This window comes from Falco cherrug, chromosome 2 (assembly GCF_023634085.1).
Source record: "Falco cherrug isolate bFalChe1 chromosome 2, bFalChe1.pri, whole genome shotgun sequence".
NCBI lineage: Eukaryota > Metazoa > Chordata > Aves > Falconiformes > Falconidae > Falco > Falco cherrug.
In genome coordinates this window covers 5,244,819-5,270,041 of record NC_073698.1, presented here as the reverse complement: position 1 = coordinate 5,270,041, position 25,223 = coordinate 5,244,819, and the positions used below count along the sequence as shown (strand labels likewise).

The following is a 25,223-nucleotide window of genomic DNA, read 5'->3' as shown; positions in this document are numbered from 1 at the left end:
AGGATAGAGGAACTTTGTGTCTGGCATATGATAGAAAGATGGTACATAAGGTAAAGTTGATGAAATACAGCTAAGGAATAAGACTGTGATTTACAGCAATATCTATACCATTATTTGAAATGTTCCCTTCAAAATAAGTTATTTATCTTCCAAAAGTGTGGGAATCTGGCAATGCAGATGTCAGATCTGATGGTTGCCTGCAGTTACACGTGCACAGATTTCATGAACTCTTCAGTGCCTGTGACCAAATGCACCATCTGGGTTTTCCAGTCTATGCTTTTTCATGTTCCTTTTTTTCCTTTTCTGTTTTCTTTGAGCCTTCTTTTGTTTGAGCTTCTTAACCCACAGAAAATTCCTTTTTGCCTGCTCAGAGCTTGGTGGTTGATATTGTTTATTGCCAGTCCTTCATTAACTCCTTCCATTGGCTTTCCTTTGCTTGCTTTTCAAGCCCCAAAGTACTGCTCAGGTCCTTGCCCTTTACCTTGTTCCCTGTAAGCCTTCCAGCCTGCCAGTAATGCCAGCTGCAGGGCCACCTTCCCATGCAGGCACTCCTGTCCTTGTAATGGCTTCAGAGCACCTGCCCAGGTTTGTAATGATTACTAACCCACCTCCTTCATATCCTTGCTGAGAAAACATTTCAGCCATCTGTCCACAAGAAGCTAGTTTATCCCCTTGTCCAAGTAAAAAACTCATAAACACCAAGTTCATGGGTTGGAAGTCATTTATGTAGACAAAAAGCACAAAGCGGTTCATGTCATTTTATAAAAGCATTTAATAATGTTTGGGTCTCTCCGCTATCTGTAGAAGGAGCCTAGAGAACCAGCTGAGACTGGAGGGCTAGTCTTAAGTAGCTAAAACTGATACAATCATTTGACTATATTAATGGCACTGTGGCTGTTCCTTGGATTATCAATTAGTAATTCTAACTTGAACTTAAAATTTAACTAGAAGTTTGGTAGGACCTCAGCTTTGATTTTTTTGTGACTTGCGGTAGCCCTTGAGGAAGTCCAGCCTGTGTACCTTCTCAGTGCTTTGCAAGCAACGGAAAACAGAGCTCACTCTAGAGCATCACATCAACATAATCTTTATGGCCTGAGGAACTGTGATTAACTGTAGCCACTATGGGCTTGAGATACCAGGAGCGTATAGCCCAGTGTCACCAGTACGGTTGAGCCTTTGCCTGCTGCATGGATAGTTCCGAGGTCCCTGTGAGCAAAGTAGGATCTGAGCACTTCACGTGAATATGTTTATCTTCCTAGTAGCTGGCTGAGACAGGACAGTGCTACTGGTGTAGGCTCTGCGACACATAATGAGCAGGTCTGATTCCCTCCAGCAGCGAGTGGTTTTATGAATACACAGTGTGGATGTAAGTCACATCTGAATTATACCAGTGCGAGTCTGCTGAAGTTAACAGATTTATTCTAGGCTAACGCTAAGTGTACCACAGATCAGATTCTCTCTCATAGAGTATTCATTCTACCATCAAGTTCTTCTCTGGTCAGACCCAGTAATAACTATGCAAGTTAGTATAAAATATCGTGAAATAGCTCCACAGTGAAAATTGCTACAGTAACATACAATTAGTCTATGTATTGACACTGAGTAGCAAAAGGATGTTGAAATAAAATCTGAACTTGGCAGGAATGGAGACATTTAACATCTCTGAGAAACACCTCATGGCAGCACTTGTCAAATTCTTTTTCAGCTGTAGTTTCCCCTGTGTGTGCATGCTGTACTAGTTTTTTTAAGAAATACCATTGCACAAGGGCCTACCTTTTAAACTGTCTTTCAGCAGATGCTAAAAATAGTCATTGTCGTCAGAGACTTGAAGTGCTACATCAAAAGTTGATTAAAATATTTAGCGCCATAAAGATATTTTTCGACACTCTAAAACTGCCGATATTCGTAGCAGTACTCGTTACTGAAACTTTTCGAACCTTGATGCATTCTCAAACACATTGTCATAGTTTAGGTAGAAATCTCAATTTTCTTCTCAGTTATTCCTGTGCAAACAGGTACCTCCCACAGAGACAGGAATAGGATTTTGAGATTCTGAGAGCAGCTTCAGTGCTGCGATGTAGGTGCCTCAGTGCCATCACCAGCTAGTGGAAGAAAAGGTGAAGAAGATCAGGAGGGAAGAGATGTCATCTCAAGGCTTCTGCAGACTCTGTTCTGTCTTGGGATGCCTCAGTAGAATAATTAACCAAATTCCAATCACATATGCTTAGGTTGACCCAGAAAATCAATAAATTGTCTTTACAGCAATTTGACTTCAGACGTTTTATTGGTGAGTTTCAAAGAAGCCAGTTTAGCTCTTACTGTCCAGGTTACGTCAGCTGCTTTATAAAGTTAAACTTGTAAACTGGGCCTGCTTGATGTGAAACTATAAATACAGTGTTACTTTCTACCTGGACACTGTTGCAAGTATTCCAAAATAGTGATTTAAAGCAATTCTGTGAAAGCATTTCCTATTCCAAAAGAACATAAAACCTATAGAAGAGTGTATACTGCAGTAAATTTTAATTTTCTTAACTATGTATTGTATACTTCTGTTTTCTAGACCAAATGCATTTCATTTTGAAACCAGTGAAAAATAAAATACTTCCACTTGCGCTAGTGATACAAAGTCATGTCACATCCATGCACTCATTTTGTAAAAGTTCTTGCATTTTCTCAGACCAGGAGTCTTCACAGAAAGAACTGGTAATTACACTTGTCATCTTCTCACTTGGCTACAGCTGCAAAGATATAATACAGTAGCAGGCTCATGTTTAAAATGGCATTGACTCAACTGTAATTCCCAAAGGTCACCATCATTAAAATCTAGGGCATGAGTTTTACACGTGTCAGTAAGATCACGCAGATGAAGAAAATAATCTACAGGGAAAGAGATTTCAGGAGCCTGTAATTCTCCTAGCTTTCAAAGCTCTGATTATATAATGCCTAAGCTAGTAGGGGCTTCAGAAAATAGAAAGATATGAAAAATAAAGCAAAAATTTTGTATGAGGTCAGTCAAGGGAAATAGCACTTGTGCTGTAAAGGCAAGGCTGCCTCTGGTCTTCAGTGCCTGGACTTTCTCATCTTTTCCTTCATCCAATAGGACAGTATTGAGCATTATTATTCATACGATAATGACTTACATATAACAGGGAACTGACAGATGTAGTCACTGAGTCTGGTTCCATCATATTTGAAAAGTCATGGCAGTCAGGCAAAGTCCCCGATGAATAGAAAAAGGGAAATATCACATCTATTTTTAAAAAGCAGGATCCTGGGAACTATTGACCAGTCAGACAGTTCTGTGCCTAGTAAGATCATGGAACAGATCCTCCTGGAAGCTGTATCAAGGCGTATGGATGACAAGGAGGTGATTAGAGACAGCAAACATTACTTTACAAGAGGCAAATCATGCCTGACCGATCTGGTGGCCTTCTATAATGGAGTGACTGCGTTGGTGGATAAAGGAAGAGCAACTGATGTCATCTATCTTGACTTCTGTAAGTCCTTTGACATGGTCCCACACAACATCCTTGTGGCTAAATGGGAGAGGTGTGGGTTTGATGGTGTGGTGGGCTGACCTTGGCAGGCCATCAGGTGCCCACCAAGCTGCTCTGTCACTCCCCCTCCTCAACAGGACAGGGGGAGAAAAATGCCATGAAAAGCTCGTGGGTCAGACAAGGACAGGGATATCACTCAGCAATTACTGTCACAGGGGAAACAGACTCAACTTGGGGGAATTAATTTCCTTTATTGCCAATTTAACTGAGTGGGATAAAGAGGAATAAGAAGAAATATATGAATCTATGATAACACTGAAAAAAAAAAGTGTTTGAATGTGTGTTTATCCAGGCAATGCCATTAGCTCCACACCAACCTGAGGCTAATGTATGCACTTGCCTAACTGTACACAGGATTCAGTACACTTTGACATCTCAGAGTTACAATCATTTGTTTCCTTATCATATATTGATTCCTGTACTATGTATTGACAAACAGATCTCTTTTTCGTCATTTTATATGTGTTCTATGCAATATCCAGATAAGCTTTTGTAGTGTTTTTCCCCCTCCTTGCCCCTCCACCCCCACATCCTTCAATATGCTGCCAACACCTCTGACACTGCCTGGGTTTTGTCAGGTCACAATATGAAGACCCACTAAATCAGTTGCTTTAAATCCATATCAGACTATTTGTTGCAATGTCCTTGTTTTTCATGGGATTTTTGATTGTCAGCACCTGCATTATAGCTGAATGAGAAGTTGTAAAGTTTTCAAACTTTAACAGATGAACAGTAGCTATTGCATGGGAAAGTATGCACTGTAACTGTGTTTGCAAAGAATGTAGAGCCAGGGATTAAAAAGAAAATGGGAAGGTGGCACAGAATGATCTGTGAATACCTACAGAAAGGGCATGAAGAGAAGGGGGATGTAAAACAAAAAAGTTACTTGTAATTGCTATAATATCTTGTAAACGATGAAGCAGATAATTCGGCTAATAGTCAGGAAATTTTCTTTAAGATCCATCTCTCAGCTTGACCTCACAACAATCAGGTCAGACAAAAGTCTCAGACTCGCCAGTAAGATACAATCTTGTATAAGTAGAGAGAGAGGTTGACTATTAAGAAGAACCTGATAGAAATTTTGCCACTGATTCAATTATGATCAGGTTTGAGCATAATATGTTACCATGGCAATTGTCTCTTAATTACTGAGTTCTCACAGGGATAGTACAAATGAAAAACAAACAAAAAATCAGCAAAAATGTTTGATCTTTTCTACCACAACTGCAAATGACTGGGTTTGATGTAGAAATGATTGGGAGATATTCTATGACCCATAGCATATGACTTTCATTTAGATGATCCTCATGGTCCTGGCAGCAAAACCGGAGAGTCTATAAGGGGAAAAGCAGGAGACAGATAACAAGGGTATGCCTAAGAATGTAATCATTTACAATTTAGTGAACTAGATTCTGGTCTAATTCCTTAGCTTCAGTGGAATTTAGTTTGGATTTAACATTGGTGTAAACAGGATCATATCTGATCCAGGTCTAGATGACTGAACCTTATCTAGCCACGAGAAATATATCTGGCATTTCCTGTAATGTGTGGTATATTATATCACTGTAGCATTTGCTAAATCACATCGCTTGAAACCTAGTCAGCCTGTTTTGGTAGGGCAGTTAATAAGGAAAGAGGATTTATTTTAATGTCACGTTTGATGTCTTTCTTTCAAGGGTAACTTCCAACCTCCATCAGATTGTGGTTTCATTCTAATTTAAATCATTAGATTCAGGAGAGGACAAGGTAATCCATCCTGAAGAAAAAAAATAATCAATGCAAGTAGGTGTAATTAGTAGTACTTTCCTCTGGTAAGTCAATGGTGTAGAAAGAACTGAAAAACCACTGCAGACTACATTTATTCTTCCTAATGTATTGTGACTCCCTCACAGGTTTTATAATGGAGTTGTTTAGATCTTCTCTAGGAATGATACGTCTTTTTTTTCTAGTTAAACATACTGAGAGCCTTTAATATGCCATGAATAATTTTATCTATCAAGAAAGATCCAGACACACAGACTCATGTGGGCAGCAGGAGTTTTAATTTTCTTATTTGTTGAAAACGATAATAGGCTTTTGATGAAGTGCTTACTTCACACTTCATGTTTTTACTGAGTTTATTACATATGTTTATAGGTGTAAATCCTTTGGGCTATTCTATCTAAACCTGAACTTATTTCCAGTCCCTGGGAGGCTAGGTGCAAAGAATTGTGTGCTATATATGTTGTGGATTGCTCCTTTGCATTCATTCTGATTTGCAAAGACAGTACTCTTTTTCTTGACAACTTTAGTAACATAAATTAGAAAACGGAAATAGTACGCCAAAAGATGAGAACATGACTACTCCATGTGTTTAAGTTTCTCCACCAGTCAGGTTATTTGTTTCATACACTTGAGCTAGTGGGAATAGGCATAGCATAAAATCAGCATCCAAAAAAAAAAACCAAAACCACAACCCCAAACAACAAACAAGCATAAAAAGACCAAACAAAACAAACAAACAAACAAAAAAACCCAACAAATAAAACAACCAAAAAAAACCCCACCACAATTTTTTTTTTGAGTGCTTCTAAGCTTCATCTTTTCTGGATATTGACGTAGATGCAGATGTTTGACAAACAATATATTAACACAATTTGGCTCCGATTTTTACTGATGGTTTTACATACTCCTATTAATTCAGAATACTTTGCTCTGGACGCCTGGCAGTTTTGCAGTACTCCACCCGCTTCCTTTTCCTCCCCTTTTACATCTTGCTGGAGTCCTCTTTCCAGTGTTATCTTAACTTGTCCAGCCCTGAGTATTGCCTCTAGAAATTGTATCGGAGCAGCATCTGGGCAAGTCTTCAGGAGTGCCCAGGATAAAATGCTTAGGGAAAAGCATAATAACACAGGATGTACATGTATAGAATTGCCTTCACAGCTACAAAAAAGAAAACAAGGAAAGGGCCCCCCTTGTGATTTTTTCCGTATAAAGAGGCACAATTCTCCTTCTTGCTGCTGATCAAACATCCCTGTGGCTCAAGCTGTGTTTTGCTAGAGCTGTGAGGAATCACATTGGTGTAACTGTGACCCTGGCTCACAACTAAAACCAATTGCTTCTGGTACTGAGGTTTGAGTGGTAGGTGCTAGGCCTCATGTCATACCCCATCATCAAACACTACTATGTCCGCTGTCACAGCATGGACCCCTTCGGCAGCAATCTCTTGTGCCCAGGTGGGTGGATTTGGCATCAGACAGATGGGGCAGTTTGTACACTTGCACACCACGGCTTAGAGCACTGTGTGTGCTCAGAAAGGCACAGCACACGAAAGCTTAAGAAAGGCTGTTCAGATCACTAGTGAGCTGGAGTCTTTGCTAGTTTTTCCTCAGAAATCTACTCCGTTCTGTTTGTTGTGCCAGACGCTGAGTTTCCAGACAGCCTTCCACAGCTCGTACAGCTCTAACGGCTCAGTTGCCTTCATCTTCAGATAAGCTGTTTGAGCCACAATGCTGTTCCACACTGGCCAGAGCTTTTGTTCGGCTTCTGTATCTGTTCATTTGGCATGCTTTATAGGTAGAAACCCTTCTGGAGTCAGCAGAATATTTATCAGTAACTCCAAGTCAGCTCAGAGATAGAAATACTATTGATACTTGTGCATGGATCCTTGCTTGATTTGCTAGAGCTAGTGGTCTCTAATGAAGGATGCCTGCAGTGACAGCCAGAGTCAGCTTCTGGAGAGGATGAATCAGTTTCTTGATTTATTTGAGTACAAGTGTTACTAATCTGCCAGCCTTTAATTGTGAATGGCTAATTATTAGACCTCAATGGTGTGATACAAACTTTTAATTAACACAAATTCTCAGAATCTGTTGATTCCCACTGGACTGCTGAGGGAAGTTTAGAGTTACTGCAAACTTTGGTGACAGTAGTATACATCCCCTCCAGGCAGTTTTGATGACTCCCAGTGTTTCATCCACAATTTTTCACCTTCCATCGTTATAAGGAGTCCATTTGACTGGAGAGTCCCTCATCATAAGCTGTATATTGTCTTCTGTGGATGATCTCATGGAGATCCTAGTATCTTTTTAGAGGAAGGAAGAAAAAAAATTTCTTTTTGCACTGAAGAACACTTAGGTCATGTGTCACTTCACTGGAGCTTTTATACTAATTCCTAAAATAAAACAGAGCTTCCTCCAAGACAGAAAGATGATCTTCACCACTTTCTTCTTCTCCCCATAAAATCTTGAATTCTTCAAGGTGGAGGCAACATCTTACCAAAAGAAGACCATACACTGCCTGCATTTGTAGTGACTAAAGAAAAACAATAATCTCAGGAGGTTTGTTAAAGAATATTTCATAATGCATATCAATCTGTATTTGTCCTCCTGATGCAATCACCTTCCTTATAAACTGTATTTCCTAAGGAAATAAGGCCTGAATAGCTGTGTTGCCTGTCTGCCTGACACTCTGCATGTATTTTTTTAAGCTGTTGGCCAGTTTTGGCTGCTTGATGGGGGAGCAGAGGTCTCATACCAAATTCCTACAAGTTTTGTAGAAATTGGTGCCTTTGAGGAAGAAAGGACAAGAAGAATTACAGTGATGCTCATTCTTTTTGTCACTGGCCTGTAGTCAGCCAAAATATGCACACTACCAACCAGCCATCAGAAAGCCACACATTATTACTTGTGCTGTTTTGGAAATAACCTGTTTCTGAGATTCATGAAAAAAAATACCTCCAGAATGCTGGATTCCAGCCATACTCTCAGTCAGGTATTATCTGTAGGTCTGTGCTTTCCCTCCTCCCTCCAGTTGAAGGAGTCTTGACCTCTGCACAAAGCTGTTTCTTGGCCAGCCTTCCTACCCTGGCACAGCAGCACCATGTTGTATTTGGATTCAGCAGTTGCAGGGGGACCGTGCAACTGCTGGCCTGCATTGCCCACTGTGCTTCACACATGGGGATAAAAGCTTATTCAGGGTGCATCCTTGATCTCAGCAAATATATCTGTCCAAAAGAGAAAGATTCTAAATGCATGCAATATGTGACCATCAAGAATGGGACCAAGACGACAACAGATCTTGAAGAATTCCCATCACTGCCATCCAAACCATTTCCTTTTGAAAGCCTGAAACATTGGAGCTCAGTCATCCAATTTTAACAGCTGCTCTAGGACCCTGCGAGCCTTACTGGTCTTACCTTTTCGCTGTTCTTCTGGTGTTAATCTCTGTACCACAGCAAGGCTTTAACCAAATCTTTCAGATTGCACATATGCATATTCCTAGCTAGAGGCAGGATTGGCCTAGAGAAATGAAATACATAAGCTCATGTTTACTTAGTCACAAATCTTTGTGCTCGATTTTGTTTTCATTACTTCAGAGTTCACTATTTTAATGTACAAATTGAGCACAGGTCCTTTCATCATTTCATTACCTTTAATTATAGCCATAATCATTTTAATATGGAGTCCTGTTATCAGATGCTCTTAACTGATTAATGCTGTAAATTACCTGGAAAATCTAGAGTGAAAGTTGCTATGCCATAAAAAATATTATTTATGTTTCTGGCTACAGTGTATACCAGATAGGTTATTTAAAACCATCATGTCCCAAACAGGGAGAATATCACTTTACTCCTCCGCTAGACACTGTACAATTACACAGAAGTTTTGGGGGTTTGTAACTGACTGTTTTACTGCCATGACTTTGAAGAAATGGAGAGTGTAAATTCTTGTTACCCAGTTTTTCTGTGAGGACAGGCCATCTCTTAGTTCAGAAGATCCCATCAGCGTTGGGTCTGTGGGTTTGCTTCAGGGAGAAGTCTGGTGTGTTGTGTATGAATTTTCCAGTACATAACAGGCTGGATTGGGTAGCAGAGGGGTGCAGAGAAATCTGAGCATCCGCTTCCAAGCCCTCTGGTTTATATGGCTTCTAAGGTCTGGTTTTAAGCGCAGTTTGGCTGGGCTTGAGGAGTTTCGATTTGGCTGATGGGAGGAGGTCAGGGATGGTCTAGAAGGAAATTGATAGGTCAGAAGACAATGTGATCCTTCCATCAATGATCCTTTCTTCAAGGCTAACCTTTCTCTGCCTTTCTCTTGCTCTTCTTCTCTAGCTTCATTTGTAATTTTTCAGTGTGATGGGTTTTTTTCTGGCTGCAGTTGCGTGTTCCTCGCTGACTGTATCCACAAACCCGGCTCATTTGTTTTTCTCCAGTGAGGCATCAAATGCTCATGAATCTCAATGCATCCCCAGCTTCTAAAACTTTCCTCAGGAGCCATATACTGCCCACACAGTGCACAAAACTGCCGCTGACATCAAGAGTTACCTTGCAGATCAAGGCGAGTATTGACAATACAGGAGTTCTGCTGCAGATCAAGGGCAGCGTATCTCTGTGGGGGTTTCTGCCCATTTCTTTCCAAATAGCTACACTGACAGGGAGGTAGGTTGCTAGATCCGTAACAGCAAACACAGAACTGACCCTGTCATGGTTTGATCACTGGAACTTAAGAATAAAGAAAGTCCTGCCTGATTTCCACTATTAAAAGTTCCCCTCAAGTATTAAAGGGGTTTTGTTGGGGTTTGGTTTTTTTTTTTTTTTTTTTGGAGAAGATGAGTTGTAGAATTCCAGCCTTCCTAAAGTCTTCCAGAGTTTGGCAGTTCCTTTCAGTGGAGTCAGGGCTTCACCCTTCTTGCAGCAGCCATTGTGCTCTTTGGCAGGCATGATGGCCTTCCAGTGATGAGTTATATGATTCTTTCCTGTAATTTGGATATTCAATCTGGTAAATATTTGATGTGATTTAGGAACCTTTAGGATAAAAGTAAGTAATCCAATGTTCTATGCATAAACACAACCCGTGAAATTTAAGCCTTATAGCTAAAAATACCCAGTCGTTATTCATTTAAATCATGTTATTAAGTAATTGTACTTCTACTTGAGAAATGTATTTTTTGAAAGAGGTTCCCTCACAGTAGACTGACTAACATGTGTTATGTTAGCATTCCTAAAACCCTCCAGCCAGTTATTTATCCCACTGTTTAATTTACAGCCTGGGTTTATGATGGGTCTGTTCCAGACCGTACATCATTCAGCTTGGGGGTAGGTGAGGCTCTGGGACTATAAAGGGAACAAAAAAAAAAAAACCCAAATAAACAACACCTTTATCACACGTAGTTCTTGAGTTACCAATAATAAAATATAACTTTATGGTCATCTCTCTAATTAAACCAAAAAATTTTATCATCCTCATGGAGTTGTGCCAGTTGGTGGCTGTGGCAGATAGTGAACTAGTTTTAACAAGATTGTTCCTAAAAAAGCAAGGCGGTATTTTAATATGACTTCATACTGAACCTTATTTGTTCTGTTTTTAAAAAGAGTTAGAAGTGGTACAGATTTTATAGCAAATGCTTCCAGTATGAAGCCAGTATAAATCAGTTTGCTCAGTGAATAGCTACCAATATTTGAAACAGAAGTTTCATATATAGTTGAAATGTATGTTGTTAGAATACCTGAAGGTCATATAAAATCCCGTTTACATCAACCAGTTATTCTAGCTCTTTGACAATGCACATATGAAATTATTGTTTATTGTTTTGATCACACTAAAGCCCTCAATAATATATAGGTGTGTGCATGTGTGCACCATCTTCATAAATTGCTGAACTTCATTTCTAAATCATGCCATGCTCACATTTTGTTGAACAATATTATAAGAAAATTACGACTTTATTTTGACATTTTTCCTAGGAAGCTCTCCTAAACTGCTTCAGAGAATGTCAAGAGCACTTACAGAAAGTAATGAAAAGAACCTTAGAAAATTCATCTTTCATGATAATCTGAGCTTTAAAGTCACACACTTCATGCCGAAGTGTTACCTGAGTGCATTGTCACTCTCCTGAATGGCCACATGCTAAGGGAATCTTCAGCTAACATTGGACTTCAGTTAGTGCTAGGACTATCTGTTTCCAAAGTACATTATTAAACAATCTAAGCACCTGGCTTCAGGGGTCTGCACTAATATTGATAATTCCGGGCTTCATCTTACAATTTTTGTGGTGAAGTTTTCAAGGTCGCAGATGTCACTGAGCAACACAGTGCCAAGGGCGTAAAAGGGAGATGGTGTCTAACTTCTGTTTGTGCACCTGAAAATCTCCCTGTTGCATACTTAGAGGTATCAGTAATCCAGTGGCATTTTCACACATGAGCAGTTTGTAGACTTGTGTCTACAATGTATGACTTGCAGAAATAGGTATGCCTCTTTCGAACTTTTTTCTGTCCTGTGCACTTGACAGTAACTGCTGTATATCACCTGCTATAGTGTTTTTTCTCAGTTTCTTCTGTACTGAAAAAAACCCACCACCACAATAAGCATTAGGATAGTGAAGAATAATTCTGATACAATTTTTTGCAGAAAGGCTAGGGCAGTCTTTTTGTTCTACAAGAATCCTTTTTATTTATTCACTTTAAATTAGCCCATTTTCTGAGATGAAAGTTAATGGGCAGCAAGCATCACTTTAATGTGTGATACCAGTAAAGGCAATACCTCCTCGTAGGCGAACAAAAAAGTTAAGATCGGGAGTTAAGGAAAGATCAAAACCTTTCAACTGTAACATGTCTTTTCTGTCTCTGTAGCACTGTATACAATTGTACATCTCTGTCTATCTCTAACAAGGCAGAGAGATACACAAAGGTACATTCAGAATAATAGGGTAAAAAATTGACATCAGAACATGCAGAAAAGGCTTCAAGATCTATTAATATTTAGGTCTATGTGTATTTATAGTTTTGATGATCTTTGTTACATGCTAGAGATTTATATCATAAAATGGTAGAAGCAAAATAAAAAGAATGTGATAAATGAGACTAATCATAAAAAAGACTCATCGTAAATATTTCCTCTCAAAAGTGTGTTACCAGAGGGACTGTATTAATCAGTACTGAGATATTTACGGGTGGAGACGTTATGAATAGACAGACAAACATACACACTGGATAAACTACATTGCCCTTCCGTCATGGTACTTTAGTGAACAAAGTGCAGCATTGCTGAAGGTGTCTTGACAGATTCATAGTTTTGATTTTCTTTTAGTGGCCTCTTCAAGTGTTAATAAAAATATAAAAGTTTTATGTCTGTTTCAGAATTATTTGGAGTGCAGCCTTCTGCCATCGTGCTTCTGAGAATGTCAAATAGAACCTGAAGGGAAAGGTCATGGAGCCCAGCTCTCACAAATCAGATTCCTGTGCCAAAGGGAATAAGGTTTTCCACCTGTGCAGAGAGATTTTACACTTAACTGCACCCATGGTTTTCACCAAAGGAAATCAAAGGCTTTTGTATACACAGTGGATGGGGCAGGGGATGTAGGTATTAATCACAGTGACAGACGTCACATCCGTCTCAGCTGTCAGATAGAATCGTCACCAGTTTGCATTGCACTTTGGAGGTATTTAACACAAATGGTTTTGTTAAAACTTTAAAGGCAGCAAAAAAAAAAAAAAATTAAAAGGAGGTAAAAGGAGGATGGGGGTAAGGAGGGGTTAACAAAGGAAAATCTGTTTAACTAGTTCTGTACTGTGCAGGGCCTCTGTTTGGTGGCACCTGGGTGGCAGCATGTGCAGAAGTTGATCTAAAGTAATGAAAAAAAATCTCCATTTGCCGGCAAAGACTTGAATTAGTTCATTTCAGTTGCTGCCAACATGAAATTTCCCTTTTTTTTTTTTCTCTAGAGTAAATAATTAAAATCATTAGTGTTCATTGGCATTGTGCTACACCACATCATGTCACATTCCATAAGCACTTTGCTGTGAAATAACGGAATTTTGCATTTCCAGAGACTGATTCATTCACAAGCCTGGGACATGTACAAATGAAAAAGTAAGGGACAAAACCCTCCCTCTGATGTCTGTGCTGTGCAGCTGCCTGGTGGCCCTGGGAATTGTATGCCCCTCGGAGGTCAGAATCCAGACCTAAAGCTTGCAAGTTAACACTGAATACAGTAAATTTTGAAAATGTCTTTGCAACGTATCAATCTTTCACCCAGACTGCTAAGGGTGCAGACCTGATCCTGTCACACAGTCAAACTGCATGGAAGTTGTATTGCTTCATATTTACAAAAGGATGGTCTCTGGATTGTCACAACATTGTAAAAATTATATAAAACAGACTATTTCCACAGCTACTATAAATAGTCAGCTTTGCTGATGGAGCTGAGGATCTGTCAGTTCTGTTTGTTTGTGTACAGCTAAGTCACAATGGCACTGCAGTTTAGATAAGATTTTTGAAGGACGTAAGCAAAATAGAGACTGTTTGTTCATTTTATTTTTAGGGAAAAACAGGCAAAGATCAGGTCTATATTTCAAAGCTTTACCGATATAGGTATATATAAAAAAACCCCAACAATATTTGACAGAGCTGTGCTGGCAAAATCCTGAGTTTATTTGCTATTACAGCAGCCAAAGGCACCTTTTGTGGATGTACTTTAGTTTGGAGAACTGCTTTACACAAACAATTCCGAAATTTGCCAATGTAACTGTACCAGCTAATCATGTCTGGTTTGGACAAGGCTGAACTGTGTGGTTTTCTGTTTGTTCATGCATTTGTCTCCATATGTAACTGTATTAAAAAAAACCACACAACAGACACGGGAGACACCATATGCAGGGAAACCAGTTAAACTCCCTTTATACAAAAGAGTTCCTCTGTGCCTCAAGTCAATGAACTGCAGACATCAGAGAAATGCGCCACATCTCTTTCAAGAAGGATAACCTTAGGTGTAAGAGTAGTTGTGTTTCTTCAATTCACAGGGCGGGGAGGGGGAACAAGTCTGAGAGTTATTTCCATTTCTCCAGGCCTTTTATGCATGAGCGATGGAACGCAGCTGCTTGGGCTGAGCCTGTGCAAGTTGGACACTCCTCAAAGGAGACTTGGTGGGGGGTAATCCTCCAAGTGGCACAGGCATTGCGCAAACCGCAGCTACTGAGATATCCTGACTGACTGCAAGCGATTTATATATAGCATTGCAATATATAAACCACGGGGAACTGAATACACCTTTTAACACTCCCCAAAAGGCACACATTTTCAGAACTACTGGCTTCCTACATCTCTTAGAAAAAAGAGAGCTGCAGGCTCCCAGTTCTTCAGGAGGTAGGTTGCAGTTTTACGCATACATGCATAGAAACTTTTGATGAGTGTGATTTGTAGCAACTCAAAATCACAGCATGGATGTGCCATCCTTCACTCAAGTCAATGGATTTTCTTGCCTCACGTGAAGGTGCTGTCTCCCCTTAAGATGCAGTGGAGGTGGGTTATCCTCAGTCACTTAACTGGAAGGGAATTCATGGAAGCCATCAGTGCTAGTAAAATGGCACAGCAGAGTGATCTGAGTATCCTTCTGAAAATTAAGAGACTTGTAGTTATAAGTTTTCAGACCTGAGGAGCTGAGGGCACAATATGGGTGACTGCAGCATCTCACCAGAGTAGCGAGAGTCATGGTCAGTTTTTATGTTTGAGAGGGAAGGATCTATAATGATGCATTGTTATGTATAGAAATACATGTTTATTTTTTTGTATATATGCTTAGATCAGAAAGGCCAGCAGTTCACCACCTTGAGCCTTCAAAGGGTACCATTGCCTGCAGTGAATGGTATCAGGGTGGTTAAAAGTGTTCCTTTTCAGTAAGTCAAGCAGAAAATCCAGGGCTGCAAGAAAATTTGCTTACTTCAACACTGTAAAGGCTACTTTCCCATGTTTCCAGTAACTATTTAAGAACTTAAAAATGTTATTTAAATTTATTTAACTCATTTTCACTCTGCCAGATTTTCTGGTTTGGGTTTTTTTCACTTTCATCTGTTTAAGGCAGTGACTCTTCATAAAGTGTCAAGAGTCTAAATAGTAATACTCTGTCTTGATTTTATTAGTCCGTGATTCCTTTTTACTAAGTTAAATAGTGAACACCATGGGTTAAAAGTCTGCATATCATCCTTTGACAGTGACCTGGACCTTTTTAAAAGCATTACTTGTAGGGTGTTCGATTAAATCAGATGCATACTGATGAAAAAACAACCACCCAGAGCTCTCGTTGACTATGTACAGCCAAAGTCTGACAGCCTAGCATCAAACAAAAAATTGATTTCAAACCCAAAAGTCAATATTTTGCTTTTGCAAAGGCACTTTGGCACTTGAGAGGAAAGTTTGCATGTAATGTACACATTTGATGAGAAAAATACAGGGGAGATGGCTGTTTTGGACTTGATTTGGTGTGCCTATTGTTTTCTATAAACAGTAAAGCCTATTAAGTGTTGTCTGTGCAGCTAGAGAGGAGCTTCAACTGGTTTTACATGCAAATATGTACCATCCAGGTGGGCCTGATTTTTTGTGTAATTCATCTAACAAATGAAGTTACTTAAGCATAGGTATAGCCTGGAAATGTTTCAGTTTTGAGTCCTTATATTTTATAAAGCCTAGACTTGTCCGTCAGTGACAAGGTACGATTTTATCTGCTGTGTGGTTTCTAGGTCCCCCGTTTCCACTTGCTAGCGGTTGCAGTCTGTTTGCAAGATGAAGAATGATTGCATTTTTTAGACATTGTACGCTGCTGGAGGTCAAGTTTAGATTTTGATACTTAGCGAGTCTTTTTTTCACTGGTCCTGGTATATGTAGCTTTACCAGCAGTGTATAAAATAGCTGTGGATGGGTAGTGGCTGAAGACATTCACAGGTAGGTAGTGTTGTCATGAAAATTCACTACAGTTCTTATGTTCTGCAACTTTGTAGGTATCCATTTATTGTTGCACTGGTTATTGCAAATGCAGTGTCCAGGTTGCACATTGAGAGGAACGTTCGGAAGTATTTACATCTGTATAGCCATTTGCTTCTATTAAATGCTTTCCAATGCTTGTAGGATTTTTCTGAACAAAAGACTGCACCAAATTTATAATACAGGTGTGCATAGGAAGGTTTTTCTTAGGCTTGAATCATCCATAAAACATAGTCGGTTGTATGTCTGTGCAGATAACATTATAAAGTACAAGTGAAATACAAGGCTGTGAAGATTGGGATTCAAAGAGCTCAGCTTTGAGAGGACTATGAACCAGAATACTCTCTAGAACCAGAATGTACACACCGTTGATTCTAAAGCATGGTGAAGACTATGCTTTTCCCTGGTGAGAGTCCTTTGGTAGAACAGAGCTCCCTATTCTGTTGTTACTTTTTTTTTTTTAAAAAAAAAAAAGAAAATAAAAGAAAAAAAAATCAAGGTAGCTTTCCCATTGTTCTTTTGTTACTTAATGAAGATTATTCATCAGTTCTGTTTCCTTTTATTATTCAGTGTTGTTTGGCTTAGCATTTTGAAAACCAGCAGCCCAAGATGTTGCTACAGAAAAAGATGTATTTCACAGCATGGTGCAAACATTGCTCTTGATAGTAGGAGAAGCTAGGCTTACGTTCAGTGGATGTGCTTCTTAAGGAGAGATTCAGTCACTCAAATCGTACCACTAATTCCAGTTTCTAAGTGTTAGTGGGGGAATATGGGCATCTCTACACAGATAAATCATCTGAATAGAGTGACCTGGTTCTCTGCGTCTCTGTCACCATTCTGTGGGCTTCCTCATTAGACTACCTGACTGTCTCATGTAGACAAAGCCTGTTGTAGGACATTCCTTGAAAGGGGAAATTCCCCTCTAGATTGCAGCATATCGGTAACAGCCCTGAGACAGACCTGCTTGGTAGGACAGAGGTGCCACCTTTGCATATTGCTTCAGCTCAGTCCAGGTGTTGCATATTCAGCTGGATTCTATGCAGATAAGAGGAAAGCTTGGTCTGCAGCTGATCCTGGCTGTCACCAGAAGCCACCAAGGTACCCTCTGTGCAGACAGTATCTCCCACTCTGATTTTCCTCCTGATATTTTTTCATTATCTGGCAACTTGGGAGTTAAATATTCTGCTTGCTTTTCATTGTGTAAATGCTGTCCTTGGCTTGCCATGTGTCTGATAGGGTACCTGCTTCTGGCAAGCTGTCTCACTTTAAAAGCAAACTCTCTGTGGCCGCTACAAGGGTGCTGGGGAAGACCCAGTTCAGTCTTTTGTAGTCCACCTGACCTTAGGTGGCTCATCAGATTAAAGAGTGAAAGCACCCCAGCTTCCATACCCAGGGGCACCCAAAGGGGCAAGGAGCCTATGAAGGTAATTTCAGTTGGCTGGTTTTGTGAGTGCTGTGACTACATCTGCAGCAGGCTGAAAGATGGTCCTGGAGCTGAAGCAAGGCTCTTAGCTGCTCTGTCAGTTGAATGCAGAGGTCATTATTTTAAAAAAGATTGTTTCCTCTGTAATGGGGGGTGGATTTTTCTGTGTGTGGGTACAAGCATGATTGCCCAAAGTCGCACTACCAACATAGTCATCACGACTACTGTGGAGTTTAAGTTCAAGGGAGCAATAAGTGATTCATTCCACCTGGCACTATATACAGTGAGTAAAGAGAAGTATTTCCTGTACCTAACCCAGACACCAGTCAGGCATCAGGCCGTCTGAATATGAGCAGACATACAAATGACAAATGTGTGGAGGAACAGGAGAAGCTGGGAAAAAAAATGAGAACATATTTTTCACTCTGAGGTTAGCACATTTGCCCTAAATACAATCCCAAAACCTAATGAATCAGAAAGTGTAACTGTTACACAGACTAAATTCAAAACAGTGCTACTCATTAAAGATTAAGGGAAAGGAAAGGAACATGGGGTTCAGACCTTTTATTCAAATTTTGTCATATTAGCTCCTCATTGGTAATCTTTTTATGATTCACATTTATTCAGTTCTTCATTCACAGGATTCTGTCAAGACTCTCTAATATGTGCCAAGTACAAGCTTCATTAACTGAGTTATCTTTCAGCTCTTTTTTATCTGTGGTTACCAAGCCAATCTTAGTCAATGACTTTTTAATGTTTAAAAAAACCTAAAAACAAAAACCCAAAACCCCTACAAAGCAACACAAAGACAACTTGATTTCTATTGGTGTTTTTTGCAATCAGATTTCCAGTGTTTCATTACATTTGAATACTGACATATTTCATATTTGACACACTTTGGAGACCCATTAGAGAAAATGAGGCTTACAGGGGTGTTCATTAAGTTCTGAGCTATTTAGACTTCCACAGTGCCAGCCTATCTGCTAGAAAGGTTGAACTTATCTCTGGTGCTCTATTTCATTGGCACCTGGTGTCTAAGACTGGGAGGGCTCTTTTGCTGTCTCTTCAAGGCAAAAATCATAGAATCACAGAATGGTTGGGGTTGGAAGGGACCTTCAAGACCACCCGGTCCCACCACCTGCCAGGGGCAGGGCCCCCTCCCCCCAGCCCAGGCTGCTCCCAGCCCCCTCCAGCCTGGCCTTGAGCCCTGCCAGGGATGGGGCACCCACAGCTGCTCTGGGCAGCCTGGGCCAGCGCCTCGCCGCCCTCACGGGGAGGGGTTTCTTCCCAATATATAATCTAAACTCACCCTCTTTCAGTTTAAAGCCAATACACCTTGTCCTATCACTACCTGCCCTTGCCCAAAGCCCCTCTCCAGCGTCCTTGTCGGCCCCTTTAGGCACTGGGAGCCGCTCTGAGGTCTCCCCAGAACCTTCTCTTTCCCAGGCTGAAAAATCCCAACTCAGCCTGTCTCCATAGCAGACGTGCTCCAGCTGTCTAATCATCTTTATGGCTCTCATCTGGACTCGCTCCAACATGTCCATGTCCTTCTTGAGTTGGGGGCCCCGGGGCTGGACACAGCACTGCAGGTGGGGTCTCATGAGAATGGAGTAGAGGGGGAGAATCACCTCCCTTGACCTGCTGTCCACGCTGCTTTTGATGCAGACAAGGATACTGTTGGCTTTCTTGGCTGCCAGTGCACATTGCTTGGTTATTTTGAGCTTCTCATCAACCAGCACCCCAAGATCTCCTCAAGGCTTTTTTCAATCCATTGAGCCATTGACCACAACTCTTTGACTGCAACCATCCAGCCAAATCCTTATCCACCAAGTGGTCACCCCATAAACAGTGTTGCTTGGTTCTGGAAATTATTAGAAATTTAAAGGGGGGTTGGGGGGGTGGGGGGTGTTTTACAAGGTGTTTCTTTTATTCCTCAGTACTTTTTTAGCTTAGCTGGTCCTGAATAGCATATGTTAGGCTTTTCATTCCAACTAGTAGAGAGGGAATAATAAACTCCGTGTCTTTTTGGAAACCAGAGGAAAACTGTGAGAAGACAAATGCTGAAAATGATCTCTTTTTGAGTAAGCCAAGGTAACGTACAATTAATCACAGTTAGCCATGTTATAGTTTGTTAAGAATGGTCTTGAGGAACCTAGTACAATTTGTGCAGAGGCTCCTCTATAAAGCCTTCTGAATTCCTGTGGTGCTGTTGTCCCAGTACAGGCTTGCTGCTACATGTAGAAAGCTGTTATCTGACTTCCCCTACCTAGGTGGTGAGATCTACAAGAATTCAGTGCTGCCTAAGCAGCTATAAATATACAGTGTTTATATATAATGTATAGCAGGATAATCAGAGCATCTTACCACTGTATAAGATTCATGTACATACATGATGTAAGAGAGCCACTGCAGCCAGCATTACGGTTCTCCTTCCTGTGGGGAAATATAACTGCACAGTTTATATTACTCAAACATTGTGGAACAAGTTGAAAAGAGCGTGTTCAAATAAAGGGACAGTTGTGATTTTAGGAAATCAAGAAAGAATTAACTTTGTGAGCTTCCCTTATCCTTTGCAAATCCCATAGGATCTTTGGTAACCGCAGAGGGTAAGAACCTCAATACTTTTGTCACATCAAAAAAATCCTGCACAGCTGCAGTAATTTTCAGTAGTAAGATTTCATAACTTGTGCTTTCATCTACACCTTTTTTCTAATGTTCCTTAACTTGAGAAGAAAAAAAAAAAAAAAAAAAAAAGGAATCATAAAGCAAGGGAAATAGTTGCTAATCCTAGTCAAGGTATATTAAATTCAGTAATGCTCAGACATGACGTAAGTTTTCAGAATTTGTATATGAATGAAAATAAAAATATTCTGCAAGGAAAAGCTACCTAAATGTCAGAAAAAAAGAAATACAAGCGATGAAATCCTGTGAAACCAGAATAAGATGGATGTGCTGTCTTTACTTAGCAAAGAAATCACAGAGAGTATGCAAATAGAGAATGAAAATGACACATTTTTACTTGATTCGAAAGCATTATCCATAATAGCATGTGCAATGTGTCTGCAATAATAGGGTGTAAATTGGAGTTTACATAATAGATCTTTGGAAACAGGCTCTGACTCACAGTCTGAAAATGGTGTCTCCAGTAGGGAAAGTCAACTCATAGCAGGAGAACTTCACAAAGTGCCTGTTGCATAGTCCAGGGTTCACCCATTTGCCCCCCTTTCTTGTTTGCACAGAGTATTCATCTCAGGCATCCGTTGGAATGAAAACTGTGGTATCTGGTCTTGGAAACCTTTGGTATGTTGCTCCTGATTAGACAAGTCATTTTCTCTGGGATGAAATACGTTCTTGTGAACGGTGGTAGACTGACAGCCCTAAAAGCTGGAAATCCTCTATTTGCATCCATCTCTCTCAGCCTGGATTTAATAAACTGTCCCTGTCCTCCTTTGACGACCAGCAGACGTGTTTGCGAGACAGCAGGTTTTGGTGTGTTCTGTGCCTATCCTCCTGTCTTTTTGCTGCCTCTCAGTGAAGGGGGCCAGGCTGAGCAGTCACGGCCACTGTTGCATGGGAAAAGGGGTCACTAATATAACTAAGCCAGCAGTAAGATTCTTCCACTGTTATCTCCATGGTCAGGGCTTCAGTTAAATGACAGTCCCCAGTAATATCCAGTCCAAGGACAGCTGGACGCCTTGCTTCACGTGGTGTGGTCAGATATGATTTAGTTCTGATATTTCTTGTCTGTACAGTCCCTGGTCATTGCTCCGTCATTCCCTTTATTTTGCTGGTTGATGTACAGAATTTGCCAGGGCTAGCTAGTGTTAGGTCAGAGTCCAGTTTGGCATTATTAATTTTGGATGAGCTTTGCTAAGTCAGACTTCTGAACACTCCATTAGATTACTGGGAAGAATCTATTTGTCTAAATGTAATGACCGGTATAGACCTCCTTTTGTGGAGTGTGGCACTCTCTGTTGTACTGATATACAATAGAGCACTTTTGTATATGAATGCTATTTATATTTGTACTATTTATATAAAGTATATATTATATACTTTTTATATATAGATAGATATATAGATAGATAGATATAGATATATATACACTATTTCTCTGACCTTTCTCGGAGTATAGGGTAAAATGGATTGGGACCCTAAAAGCACTCGGTTCTCTCCATGGAATATATACCCCTAGTCCCACACCTAACCTAACAGAGCCAGAGGTAAATACACATTCAAACAAAATAAGGGCCCCTTTGTAATTAACACCTTCTATTTTTTTGCTAGACCAACTCAACCACTCTAAGTTTTCTATATGCTCAGCCATAGTTAATGGTAAGGTAGTGTGAGTCAATACAGGGTGAAGAGAGAAGGGATGGGATGTCTCTCATACCTCTTTATGTTCTATCTTGCATGTCTAAAGATCCAAGGGGCTACAGAGATATTGTAAATGCTTTATCTGTTCCTCTACTGAATCCAAGTTCTAATCTAGATTTCAAAAGTGTCATTAAATGTCATGGTAGTTTTGATACCATTCACTGTAATTTAGGACTATGTATAGTTCATTCAGTTCTGAGCTCTCTAATTAGACAGTAAATGAGTGTTATTTTTTCATGATACAGAAGTCTATCTGGTAAGTATTAAATTGATGGGATGTACATGTTTTTCAGATAATGTATTGGATAAGTGTTGTGCATTTGTGACTTTCAAGCATAAACCTACTAAAATCACAGAGGAATAAGATTCCTGTATCCCATATGCAGTATGCTGAACTGTCAGTCTTCCTCCAGTTCCATCAAATATTTTAGTTTTTCTTTGTTTGCAGAAAACATGTGAAAAAAATCTTTGATGATTAGTTAAAAAAACCCACAAAACACAAATATGAGTATAATCAGTACTAGCTTGACCTTTCTAAAGTGTTTGCCTTCCACAGTCTACCTCCCTCAGACTGTTGGCTAACAAATACTTTGAGTTTTACTCAAAGTAGCCATATCACTGATCTTTACATCTTTCTTCACCATATGTTGTTTCATTTTCCTGACACCTCAGTTTTTATGCCACTTGCATTTTTTACTCAGTTTGAGTACATCTCTAAGTACAAACTGTTGGATTTTGTTAAATTGTGTAACTGACACAGTTTTATGGCTTTCCCTAAACTCAGTCTATGATTAAATATATTCTCAGCCTTCTTGTTGACTTAACTATTTAAAGTTCTAGGGCAAAACAACAAACTTCATTGGGAGCTGTATATCCATCATAAAATTACTCTAAAATGTTATCTATCCAGGCTGGTTATATTTTTCATGCTTTATCACAACTTGGTGTGAGCTTTCACAACTTCTGTGCATGAAACCAAACTACTTTTCTAGCCGTCGGGGAGGGGATCAATGCATATGTCATTAGAGCATATGGAACCAAGGCTATCTTACCCTTTTGTGTTTGATTTAGGATATGTGGCATGCCAGCCTTCATACCTTTTAGAAGTGCCTGCACATAAATGAGCACAGTATGGAATAATTCAAATCATGAACCTTAAAAATATTTTACTTGTGTTTTAGATCATCCTCCAAATCTTCAAAATCATTCAAGACTTAGAACTCCACCACCTCCAATATCACATGCTCACACCCCAAATCAACATCACGCGGCCTCCATCAATTCCCTAAACAGAGGGAACTTCACTCCACGTAGCAACCCCAGCCCAGCTCCTACAGATCACTCTCTCTCTGGAGAACAGCCAGCCAGTACTCAAGAGCCAGCCCATGCTCAGGACAACTGGTTACTTAACAGTAACATCCCACTGGAGACTAGGTAGGTCATTTTCTTTAATACTTTACAATGTTGTGACTGTGTGTGCTAAGGTTGTTATGGAAAATAGAGACATCTATACTGCTAGCCATTCAGTTTGTGAACTAGTGTTTGGCTTATGTATTTTGAGTTGTACTTATTATAATACCTTGTGTCTTTTTATTTGGACTAGGAGAAGAGGAAATTGCTCTTCTTTCATAAACTATTGTCTTTAACAGCTACTCATAAGATTATTTTCCTCATTTGAAGTTGGAATCAGGATCATACATTAAATTGTTCTTGGTTTTCTTTTTTTTATATTTTCCTTTAATGTCTTTTCTTCCTATGTGGTAGGATAAATCAATATCCTATTTAAGAAACTGCAATCCATCAATATATTGAAAAGATTTAGCCTTCTAGTTGTGCCTCATCAAGCAGATACTTCTGTAGTACATCATTCAGGAAAGGTTGATCTTGTTTTACCTAATGAGGTCAGCTGCTGCATTTTACTGTCCTACAACATTGCTCTAGCAAGCATGAAATGTTGGATAGCATGGCATCAGTCAGTTAATAGTGTTTCCATTTAGCTCTTAAATTCTTTCCTACCTATGCAACACATGAAGGGTGTGACAAGAGTGCACTGAGTTGTTCTAGTTCATAGATTTCTTTGGGTTCTGAGTAGGTTCTCAAAAAGGGAGCTGTCATACTCCCTCAGCCTCAGGCCTCCCATTTGATGGTGACTGCATCTACTTCTTGCTGTCCCACTTGAAGCTCAGTTTTGGCATTCTCCAGAGATTTTGCTTCACCGTTTCCTTTGCTGCTGAGAAACCACTGGAGATGCTGGATTTATTAGCCCCCACACATGGTATCTTTTTCAGTCTACAGTGAAGTCTTCCAGGCCTAACATGGTGCACTTACTTAGCTGCCTTTTTTGCCTTGTTTCTCTTACGTTCTCAAGCCAACAAGAAAAATTTTAGACAGTTAAAAAAGATATACTAACTGAAAACAGAGCCAGGGGCCAAATTTGTCACAGCACAACTTGTGGGAATCTCATCAGTGGTAGCTTTGTCTGTATCCTGGGATAAAATGTACCCAGTTTTTCCAGCTTCTGCTAAGAAAATGTTTTTTAAAAATGAGCGCATTTGTTGATCTTGAGAAGAAGATCTGTGTGCTGGCCCTCTGAAACTTCCAAAACAGACCTCAATATTACATTTTATGGCATTTAAGGATAATTAATTTCTCTGTGACTGCTTGATTAAAAAGACCCAACTAAGAAGCTAGATCCAAAAGATTAAGACAAAATTGTAAGCAAGTGCTGCAAGTGTGACTTGGCAACAGTTTCAGTAATTATATTGTGTTACTAATTCTTGAGCATATATACCCAAGCATTGGGTATAGTATTTAAGTAATACTTAAATAACACATTTTATGTGTTATTTAAAAAAAACCCAAACAACAAAACAACCCATAAAAAAAAATACTTAGGCCACTCTCCTGAAGTCCTTTAGTGAATAATCCTCTACAGTTCTGGAGGAAGCCCTGTGCCTTTTTCTAAACCAAGTTATGAATTCTTCAGAAAAAAGATAATATACTGGTTTAATAGTGCCAAGACATCCTCACATCTGACTGGAGTCTCTCAGAACCCACCTTGCAATTGAGAAGGACCGTCCTTGCTGCTGGATCAGTGGAGGAATGTCAGAGATAAAAGTTCTTAGCTGAAAACATCCT

General features: G+C 39.8%; 1 protein-coding gene across 1 annotated transcript in view; it reads left to right on the top strand.

Moving 5' to 3' along the window:
• The window catches only part of TENM4 (teneurin transmembrane protein 4), a 353,678-nt gene that overhangs the window by 114,729 nt on the left and 213,726 nt on the right, over positions 1-25,223 (top strand). Inside the window, 1 exon segment of the mRNA XM_055703071.1 lies at positions 23,267-23,519. Coding sequence (XP_055559046.1) covers positions 23,267-23,519 — 253 coding nt within the window.